The sequence below is a fragment of the Ananas comosus genome, linkage group 6, assembly GCF_001540865.1.
Source record: "Ananas comosus cultivar F153 linkage group 6, ASM154086v1, whole genome shotgun sequence".
In the NCBI taxonomy this organism is placed as follows: domain Eukaryota; kingdom Viridiplantae; phylum Streptophyta; class Magnoliopsida; order Poales; family Bromeliaceae; genus Ananas; species Ananas comosus.
In genome coordinates this window covers 11,563,152-11,574,274 of record NC_033626.1, presented here as the reverse complement: position 1 = coordinate 11,574,274, position 11,123 = coordinate 11,563,152, and the positions used below count along the sequence as shown (strand labels likewise).

Below are 11,123 nucleotides of genomic sequence, written 5' to 3'. Positions count from 1 at the left end.
AAACTACTTATTTGATAGGTAAATGATATCAAAAAATTATGAAATTTAGTTTCTAAATACTTTCGATAGTGTAGATCAAATCTAACGGAGCCGATCGTCAATTTGAAAGCTGCATCACCGAAAACAACTTGGTAGCACGAAGCGTTCCGTACTACCGATAGTATAGCAGCCTAGTTCTTTAATTCACCTATTTTAGACTATAAAATCTAAATATAATTTATTAATTTTAATAATTATTTTTATTTTAAAAAAATTAAATGTTGACTTTCATTCCACTTGAAAATATGAATGATCAAATTCATTTACGGTCCAGTCGGACTTTGAATTTTCAACCGGCTCGTTCCAAAATAAACTATTCAAAATTCTCTCTCACGAGGTATTCTCCTTTCTCATCACTTTTCTCTCTTTTAATTAAAAAACCCTCTAACAAATTCTAAATTTTCATTTAGACATTTATTCCAGTAATAAACTAAATATTTTTAGATGATTCATCATTTTATCTTCTATTTCAATTCTATTTCAAAACCATTCAATTTTATTTTTTATTTCTGTTCTAAATATGAAATAAATATGTCCTAACAGTAGACAGTAGAAAGTAGACAGTAGACAGAAATCCCGGCCACATCATTTACCCTTGTAAAGATCTGACCTTGCCGTCAGTACCCGCATGATAATTGACACGGAGACACGATCATTACCGACAGACATTTCAAATTTAAAAAATTAGTATCTAAATATCGAATAATTAAAATAACCAACAATATTGAAAAATACAACAAAACTAGACACAAAATATAATTACTCAAAACTTAATTAATACTTTTATATATATATATATATATATATATATATATATATATATATATACAGCGACAAAATATATATATATAGTAAATTAAAGTATAATAATTTCGGCGCCTCCATAGTATGACAGTTTAGAGATGCGATGCATTAAGATCGACGTGCGGATATGCAAGAATTTCTCGTGACTTGCTGTACGCACACTATATCGACGGCAAATGAAAGGTGTGATTTTAAAAATATGAACAGCAGTGCTCTTCACTGCGTGCATCCAAAAGAATCCCAGGGAACCTGCGCCGAGGGCCCAGATCTGGAAAATGGCGAAATTACCACTCAAAACAATAAAACAAAAGAAGGAAACGAAAAGGAGGACCATTTTAACTGCTCTCCCACAGCTAAGCTAATTACGGGTCGTAGAGGTGGTCGCGGCACCTGCATTTCCAACCCAGCGGCTTGTAATTGGCGTACTCGTTGAAGGAGAGCTCTCCGCCGCCGCCGTCGGATTCGGACGGTCGTAGGCGCGCGGCGCGGGCGGGGAGGGTGGGCACTTGGACGGCTGTGCAGGGGTTGCAGGTGTTGCACCGGTTGTGGCAGCTGGGCGGCGTCGACCCCAACCGGATCTTCTCCTCCATTAACATTGCCTATGTAGATTAGAGAAATCATCATACTCACGGAGACTAGGTCAAAAAAAAAAAAGTAAAATTGAGATACTGTTTTGAACGTCGGAACAAGTTATGGTCCTCTGAGAAACTTTTTTTAAGAAAATTATTGTAATTATGAGGTTGAAGTTTGAGTTTTGCTCTATATTTCAGCTTGGGGACCTAATATGTAGAGTATGCCTACCCAAAAAAAACTGCTCATATACTTTTTCTGCCAAGCTCTAGAAATTTTTTCGGTAAATAAAATAGATATGGTGATAAAATAATCATACATTCAAACAAACTCTCGAGAATAATAATTGCTTTTTAGGATCTGGATAAGTACCTGAGGAGACGAGATTGGAGATCTATTGGTACAACGTGCTCCGTGGGGAGCACTGAAGAGCATTAAGATGAGGGTGGTAGCAAGGAGAAGCACATGGCTCAGTGAGCTCATGTCATTTGCCCACAATAGAGAGAGAGAGAGAGAGAGAGAGAGAGAGAGAGAGTTTTAGATCCTACGTTCGTTCCAGTAGAGTGGAAAGGTTGGATAAAAGGAGGATTGTTGCAGTAGAGAAGTTAGTGAAAAGCTTCAACTTAAAAGTGGACGCTTGTGGGCAGCACAAATAAGAGAGTGGTCTCACCTCTATAATGGAGCAAAAAGGAAGCAGTGGAAAGGAACAAGACATGGGGAGATGCAGAAATGGGATGCTACAGCATCAAAAAAGAGGCAAGGTTCCATTTCTATTAGCTCTCTTTGCATGTAAAAAGTCTGTGTGTGTGCTTCTCTCTCTCTCTCTCTCTCTCGAAGCCGCTAGGGAGGAGATAGAGGAGTGGGAAAGTGGAAAAGGAGAGGCAAAAGTGATATTGATAGGGTGTGAGTTATTTAATCACAAGGATGGATTTAATACCCAACAATCACTATCGTTTGGGGAAATGGATTTGACTGCAACCGTATGAATGACTGGAGAGAGAGGCTGTGTGCCCGAGAGAAAAGGATCGGAAACATTTAACCAGACAAATTATTGCATGGACCACGGGGCATAGACCAGAGATTTATAACTCAAATCCAAGATTCTAAATTACCTTGCATTGTCAGCAAAGTATATTTGATGATCAGTAACCGAGATCTTAAAGTTCAAAATTTAATTATTACGCATTTTTAACTGAATTTATTTTTATAAAAAATAAATAAAACAGATAATTTACTAACTTCCACAAAAAAAAAAAGGAAAACTATTTACAGCTCTCTAAACAACTAGATCAAAAACTGTGATATGTTATACATAAGGTATTTAAAGATTGTAAATTGCATCTAATGACTTATATTTAAATTTTATTGTCATCGGTTTTGAATTTGAAGTGCCGCTGATATAAAGCGTAGTTTAACAACTTAAATATTGAAGGCTCAATTTTCACCTATTAATTATTTTATTTATTCTTGTCATCATTTATTACTCTTTTCATGTAGTACTGTACTTGTATTTTAATTTACAATCTCTTGTCATCTGAGCCAGACTAGAGAGTTTTTAAGACCATGGTCCATAGAGTGTGGTACATGGAATAATTTCTCTTTTTACTGTGGTAGAGAGGGAAAGAGGCTGCGAGAAAAGGTACTAAGGAATCATGAGTGAGGTTCTCTGCCCCTGCTTCTTTAATTGATTTTATTTTCTCATTGATCAACCTCTGAGCACAATCTTCCTACTGAGATTAGCCAAGTAGCATGCAGAAGGATTCAGAGCCCCAATCACGGAGAGAAGAACTGTGAAATGGTGGTATCTGGTACAAATCTCTTTTATTGGTGAAAGAATACAGGTGGGTAGAATAGGAGAAGGTAGGATGTGCAAGAAAAGAAAGAAAAGATAGCCCATGAGGTCTTGTTCTTTCCATCTATCTCTTTATCTGTCATATTGACAGAGAGAAACTGGCCTTAATGGATGTTAGCTTCACTTCTTTTCTACGATATACAGATCATGGTCTTGGTAGAAAAATACAGGAAAAAGAGATTTGCAGGAAAAAGGAAAGACAAAAAAAATTTTGTAATGCCTCCTTAAACCTAAAGGTGGAATTGTTTGTTAACAGATAATAGTTTACTAGCAGCAGATATAGATATAAATTTGATCGCTGTTCACAGATCACGGTCTTGGAGGAAAAAGTAGAGGAAAAAGAGAATAGAAAGAGGTAGAAACTTATAATTGCATCATCTGAGATCTATACTTTCTTGAGAAAACTATACAAGCAGATGCATCAATGTTATCACTAGTGGATTTAGCAAGTCCGAAGGATAAATACTTTTATTAGACTACTTCGATTTAAGCTAAGATACCTCATTAAATACCTTACGAAATTCAATGGTGGATTTAAACTCAAAACTTAACATTCTAATATAAGATTTTTTTAAAAAAATTAGAGAATAAAATTTTACTATTTTATATTCAATCTACAAAAGGAGAGCTAAGGAGGATTAAAGGGCTGATATGTAAATCAAATGATCAAAAAAAACTTGTACATATGACACATTAAAGATACCAGTGATTAATGTAAATATATTTTGTTAAACAACCATAGAAAAAGTGAGAGGACAAGAAAACAAAGAAAAAGCAGCAAGTCAAAGAGAGATGCAGAGAATAATTTATAAGGTACGTACTACCTTACTTTCTCACATGGGGGTGGGGGAACGCATACAGCGGCCTTGAATCTGATCACCAACCAAGCAGAGGCCCACCACCTGGAGGGAAGCAAACAAGTCAATAGAACTAGGGAAAATAAGTAAGGATGACAGGGGAAAGCAAAATTGCTAAGATTTTCACATATAAAGATATATATTTCCAGATGGAATAAAAGTTAAAAGAGTTTAAAGAGCTAATCTATGACATCGGTCTGAATGTGTGAGATTAAGCTTGCCAGTTAGATGGGTTACATTAGATAAGTGATATCTTGTTTCATGTGAGTTTGGGCTAAACCTAATATGTGCGCCAAAAATGGTTTTGTTTGCGATGGTAGGAAAGGCGGAGAACCAGACTTGTTAACGCTAAATTCTAAACCAGATGCTTTCCAGTCCAATGACCAATTCAGTTGCTGTAACAAATGCTCCGAACAAGGCATTTGGGATGTTAGACACAGTGCCACTGTCTATGTGTGCTCGGAATGTGGACCTCTGATGATGCAATCCAACTAAAACTTCAAAATGTTAGCATCCTTCTAAATGGCAAGACCTAACTTACAGCAATTATCTGCGGAAGATTTTATTGATACGGTGATAAAAGTAATCTTGAAAATAACAGACATAATATTGACATAACAAAACTAGAATGCTTACTACTGTTCAAATAACAGGAAGTTAAGACTCAGAATAAGTTCATAAAAAGTTGACATTGGGTCAGTAGGGAAAAATAGCACAAGCCCAGAAGGTAAATTTATAAAAGGACAAGCCCATGGCAGATATATTGGACCACTCTGAATAGGCCCAGAAGACGAACGACGTAGTACAGTAGAGTTTTCTCCCATCAAGAATTCATGATGAAGGCCATACCACACCACAAGTAAGTGGTCCTAAAAAACAAAAACCTTTCATTATGTTTGATGACCACTTCAATGAATTCATCGAGATCTAGTTGGACTGGGCGAAATAGTCAGTAAGACACTGCCATCACGTTCAACAAGCACAGTGCTCTGAATGTATTCTGCCTTCCCTATACTGGGAAAATAAGCAACCTTTTAAAAAGTCTGAAGCATATGTTGTTTTACAGTCGAATGGACAAGCTACCACTCCTGCATTTTAAAGAGATCAGAATATAATTAAATTTACGAAATTACAGCTATCCATGTTTGTTTAATGACTAAGAACAGAACATCAGTGTGCACATCTAACCTGATGAGTTTTAACAAGATTGAACAACCAATACTATAAGCAAAAGTACTCCGCAAGAAAAATACATGATGCTACTCACATCGAATGTTGATCATAAAGTTCAATTGACCAAGATAAGATTTGTCATTAACATGTAGAATACAACACATAACATAACGCTGAAAAGGGAAGTTGAAAATGACTTTTGAGAAATCAAAAGAAATAGATGAAAATAGGCAGATAAAATGAGCTATATCCTTCACAGCCTTCAAATACTGTAGTTTAATCTTTGAAACTCAGTAATAGGATGCTCCCAGTTCTACCCATCTTTATCCAATCTGTCTTCAAGGAGCTGTCCTTCTGTCTTCAATAGGATACCAAAATTCTGGTCAACTACATTGAACTGAAACCGACACCAAATATGCGAGGGACCACCTATAATTGTAATGAGCCCTTTTTGCTATCAATGACAGCTGAAGTTGTCTGTCTTGAATGGATTTCCAATAAAAAACTGAAGAGAATCTCGGAACCTTTAGTTCTTGATAGGTTATTAAGTGAAGTGCTGCATAGTTTACTCCTCACTTCACCCATTTTTTGAAAAATATCTAGAGAAGGAAGTAAAAGGCCATCTGGATCTGTGTAAAGGAATAAAGTCTTTAATGGAAAAAGAAAAAGAGACCTGCCAATTTTACATTGCCAATCTGTGAATATCTCAAGGTTTTATTATCTCATGCAAAAAATTGAGCATCGTCTTTCATTTCTTCTCAACGGTCGAGTAAAATAGGAGACAAGTAGACCAGGTCAAGGAATTGAATGCTTTTGTTCGATAATGAAAAGACACCTACTGCAAGTTGTGCAAGACTTTTCTTTATCAATTTCCTTAGGATGCATCTCCAACCAAATCATAAGATTTCAGCGGCCTTAGCATCAGGGCAAGCAAAGGCATGTGAAGTTTCAAGTTCAAAATAATAAATTAATAAATTTTCGCTGTAATTATGAATAAGGGGACAAAAAAACCTTTATAGAAACTACTTAATAAATTGTACAAATGACAGATAATAAACCTTCATGAAGATTAAATGGTAATTAAGTAAACAAGTTCATTTTTTATTCAACGGATCACTTTCAATTCAAATACAGGTGATTAACTTCTACCGTTGCTTTTATATCTTTTGCTAACGTAGTGCAAGAGAATAAAATGTCAACGAGTCATTCCCATCCCATTTGACAATTAATAATGTGGAAATAAGCAAACATTATACTAGCAATGAACAGATCAACATACATTACATTTTCCTTTATCAACATAGGATCAATATTCGCATATATACAAAATCACTAATATGCAAAGGACATCGGGAAACATGAAAAAAAGGGCACAATTGAAAATGTGAAAAGAAGGAAATAACTAATAAAGAATCAACGATAGTATTAATTAGGCTTGGATTTTTCACTTCTACATATTCATGTGCGTTGGATCCTTGTCCAGTTAGATCTCTTTATGCTTGATTATACGAAAAATGTGATCCACTAACATAAAAATGAGCAGATCTTGCAGAGCTTACGGTAACCACAGAAGTAGAAATATGAGAAAAAGCGCTGAGGGTGAATTTCGCTATCAGCGTGACTCACTGGTCAAAGACAGCATGTAGAGACACCAGTGCACATAGTAAATAAGGTTAATATGCAAGATAATTGAAAAAAAGGAGTACGATGATCGACAGAAGAAAAGGACTGATGTGGGGCAGGATATTTAACAATCTTACATACTATCCACTTCATTTGTGTCTGATTGCCGAGAGATTAATAATAACATCAATATAGAAATAGTCTCCAATCTCGTCTCTCTCTCGCTTTTCTATTTATGTTCTAAAGTTAACCCTAATTTCTGAATTTTGTTGCAACTAAAAGCAATGATTTAAAAATTGAGCGAACCAAGCGGTTTGACCGGTCTAACTGTAACCAGTCTATGAAGCGGTTCGGTTCAACCTTTGAACCGGATAAGATGAAAACCGCTTCAAACCGTTCATGTTGATGAATCGGCCCAGTTTTAATTGAACCGGCTGGATGTTTTTGATTAAGTCATATTAAACTCCAACAACCTAAAATCAACTTAGCTGATTTTATTTTCTGTTAGCGTCTTATAAAATATGTAAATTAAAAATTTATATTACTTAATTTGGTCTAAAAATCAATACTTTAAAATTAAGCATGATACTAGAATAATAATATATATTATATAGCGTTGAACTGGAATGCTATTAGTAGCAAACAAGTTCCGTTGCCACTCATTTGTTTTCGATGATGGAGCCTCCAAATTAACAATCTGCATCATTGAACATGATCTATACCACTTGAAGCATCTAGAAATCAAATTTCATACTTTTTCGATATTATCCTTTTGTTCATCAAGTGGACACAAAAAATGAACAGCTGAAAATGAATATTTTTTAAAAAGTGATGATAGGGATCTTGTAATCAAGATCAAAAGTATAGATCTTATTTTGGATAGTTTAAAAAATTTTCTAACCAAAAAAATTTCTAATCAAAATTCAATTAATTTGGATATCTTTATACCGTTAAACGCGAAATCACATCATATTGACCATTAAAACTACAAATTTTGAAAACCTTTGCTCATTAGATCAATAATGTCGAAAAGATTTGAAACTTGATTTCTAGATACTTCAAGTGGTATAAATCATATTCTACGATGCCGATCGTCGATTTGAAGACTCTATCATTGAAAATAAATGGATAGCACCGGAGCCTGTTTGCTACTGATAACATTCCAGTTTAATTCTCTCTCTCTCTCTCTATATATATATAATATTATTATATATATATTATATAATAAAATATTTACGATATTATACTGACTTTACTGGTTCAACTAATGGTTGACTCACTGGATGTATCAGTGACCCTTCATCTAGTAATATTCCAAGTCGTTGTTTGACCCGATTTTTAAACGTGTTGAATAAAGGAAGCTTTATAGTTCGGTTTGCTGATATCTTCTCAGCTTGGATTGTAATTCGATACCCTAGTGATAGCCCCATCCGATTTATCGTCGTTTAATTATAATCACAAGAAAGAATCTACGGAAGACACTTTTAAAATGATGAGCTTAAGAATTTGTGGAAGCTTTATCCTGAAGGCTTAATGGTAATTCTCACTACTTCATTTCAGTGTCAGAACTTCATTGACTTAATTTATAGCACAATTCAACACTCGAACACTCTTCTTTGTTTTTTTTTTTTTTTTGAGAGATAGGTAGCACGCTACCTGCTTTATTTATTTCATTTAGAAATAAACTTAGCTAGAAATATGAATCAACTAGAATTCGAACTTAGAACCTCGGATACGAACCACCGAGCCCTTGGCCACTTACCCTAGGGATGGTAGGTAACACTCTTCTTTGTTAACATCGAAAGTTGGCCAGTAACATCTTAGTGTGTCACACGATTGCTCAACTCTACTATACATGTTGTGGCCTAAAAGCTTAATCAATATGACTATTTACTTCAACCATAAATCAATACACCTACACTGTCAGATCACTCGATTTACACGTTCCCATTAACATAAACTGCGATGTCGTTTGCATCTCGTTCACAACCACACAAAAACAACTAAGTTCCATGTACAACACATCAGTACATCTATGGCCTAATTTTGTAATTGTTGATTTTGTAGCTTTCAATTAAGAGCTAAAATCTAAATATCAAGAACTCTTCGATAGCTTTTGCGCACTCAAACAAATGAATCCAACAACACAAAGCATCAATCGCATGAGGGCTTCGATGATCTGGGGAAAACCGAAATCATGAGGGCGAAGTAAGAGGAAAATACCTAGATTAGGATTCTGAGCAATTGATTGGCCGTAGCAATCGCCAAAGAGCTTCGTCGAAGGCCGAGTGGGGCATTGCGGCGATGCATACACCATTCGAAGCCTCAAATCCCACACGATCTAGAGAGAACAAGAGATCATGAGAGAGAGATCGAAGCCCCAAATCCCATATGATCTAGAGAGAGAAAAATACCAATAGAGAGAGAAAGAGAGGGGAGAGGGAGAGGAAGAGGAGGGAAATAGGGGATGGAGAATTGCTGAGGAATTGGGCTATTGGAGTGGGAGAAATTGGGGGCCTATATACGTATTGGCTCGGCCTTTTATTAGCTACGATCCATTACACACTGGGCCTGTCAGAGAATTTTTCTTTTTTTTTTTCTAAATTATTTGAATCACCCAATAAATTGGTAAATTATCCCTTACTTTATATATAGTAATGAAAACCTTACTTTATATATAGTAATGAAAAACATGGAGAAATATTCACCAATTTTTTGAAAACTCCACCACCAATCATAAATTTTATTACAACATCGTTGTTATTCACATATGCGTCATCAATTTACAAAAAGGGCCATCAATCACCTCACTCCACTTCACACAACAGGAGAGCACGTAGAAGTGAGAGGATCGAACATGGCGGGAACCAGAAACTTCCTCCCGTTCACTCCCTCCACGTTGTAACTCCCCCCCGTTGCCGAGTCCACCGGAAGTTCCCCGGCGTAGCCCGGATACGCCCCTTTCCCGTAAACCCCCGCGCACACCGCCGCCACCTCCACGGGCGCCAATGCGTCCCCCACGAAGTAGCCGCTACCGAAGGGGTTCGTGATGGCCCCCGCCAGCAGGCCGGCGAGATTGATCACCATGCCGTCGGCGCCGACATCGCCATTCGGGGCGACGAGCGGCAGGCTCTGCGGCCCGTACACCGGCTGGTGGAACGGCCACGCGCACTGCCCCGGGCACTGCGCCATAGAATTTCCGACCCACACGTACGCCGCCGATGCCGCACCGTCGCTACCGACCGCACCGTGGGAGCCGCACGAGTTCATGCAGAAGCCCTCCACCGCGACGTCGGCCGCGGTGAGGACCAGCGCCACCCCGGCCTTCGCCGAACCGGTTCTGCGGGCCAGTTCGAGTAGCTGTGTCCTCTTGAGCAATTTCCCAATGGAACAGTGCTCGTCGGATGCTTGGTGAGCAAGGGTGATGTGGGTCTTGTTTTTACCCGCTTTTTGTACTAGGTTGTCTACGTTGCTCCACCATTTGGAAACGGAGGGTGTAATTGGAGTTGAGGAGGGACTAGATAGTGAGAGAATGAAATCGGAGATGATGGATTTTTGTGCAGGGGTGAACTTACCATACCACAGTATAGAGATGGGGATTTCTCCTTGGAGTAAAGCACCCTTGTGGTATGCGAGGAGAGTGGGGGGTGGTTGGTATAGAGAACTTAGTTTTCTAGAGCCATAGCAAAAATCTACGAAGCCCACAAGAAAAATAAGAAGGAAACTACAAGTGGCCTTTGTTTCAGAGATGTGTGACATTATAGGGAAAGAGCTTTTTCCTTTTTAGAGCTTTTAGATGAGGTGATGAGATTGGATTGAGGAGAGGGGGATATATATATAGGCGGAATTGTGGAAATGGTGCATGAATAAGGCAAAAAAATAAAAAAATTAAAGGGAAACGTGTATTGTGAGAAACACTGCTTCAATTTTTTAAGTAGATTAATGATTAATGATGATGGACCATTAGAGTAGGAGATGTGACACGTGGCAAGCATTTATTTCCCCCTTGTGGGCTTTTTTTTCTTTTTTTTTTCTTTTTTAAAGGTTAATTTATGTTACGGATTCTTTGTTTTGTTAATTTATGCTTTGGAATAACTCGCATAGATATTATTCTCTGCTAGTGTATTTGGGTGCGGCTCAAAGGAAATAGATAGATAAATGCGAGAAAGGGGATGGGGTGCATGTGTTGAGTGAGGGTTCCTAGG

General features: G+C 37.3%; 2 protein-coding genes across 12 annotated transcripts; both read right to left on the bottom strand.

Annotated features, from left to right (window-relative positions):
- On the bottom strand, positions 896 to 2,337 carry LOC109711815 (EPIDERMAL PATTERNING FACTOR-like protein 1). Its single transcript, XM_020235076.1, has 2 exons — positions 1,786 to 2,337; positions 896 to 1,442 (listed from the first exon to the last, which is right to left on the bottom strand). Exons 1-2 carry the CDS (start codon positions 1,894 to 1,896, stop codon positions 1,206 to 1,208), a joined length of 348 nt encoding a protein of 115 aa, XP_020090665.1. The 5' UTR covers positions 1,897 to 2,337; the 3' UTR covers positions 896 to 1,205.
- On the bottom strand, positions 896 to 10,820 carry LOC109711814 (protein EXORDIUM-like). Of its 11 annotated transcripts, none has more exons than XM_020235065.1 (5): positions 9,142 to 10,820; positions 5,007 to 5,210; positions 4,090 to 4,167; positions 1,234 to 1,442; positions 896 to 1,111 (listed from the first exon to the last, which is right to left on the bottom strand). In XM_020235065.1, exon 1 carries the CDS (start codon positions 10,675 to 10,677, stop codon positions 9,736 to 9,738), a length of 942 nt encoding a protein of 313 aa, XP_020090654.1. In that variant the 5' UTR covers positions 10,678 to 10,820; the 3' UTR covers positions 896 to 1,111; positions 1,234 to 1,442; positions 4,090 to 4,167; positions 5,007 to 5,210; positions 9,142 to 9,735. The 11 variants fall into 11 exon arrangements, with proteins under 11 accessions (XP_020090654.1, XP_020090655.1, XP_020090658.1 ...); XM_020235066.1 differs by having other exon boundaries at positions 4,095 to 4,167; XM_020235069.1 differs by having other exon boundaries at positions 5,154 to 5,210.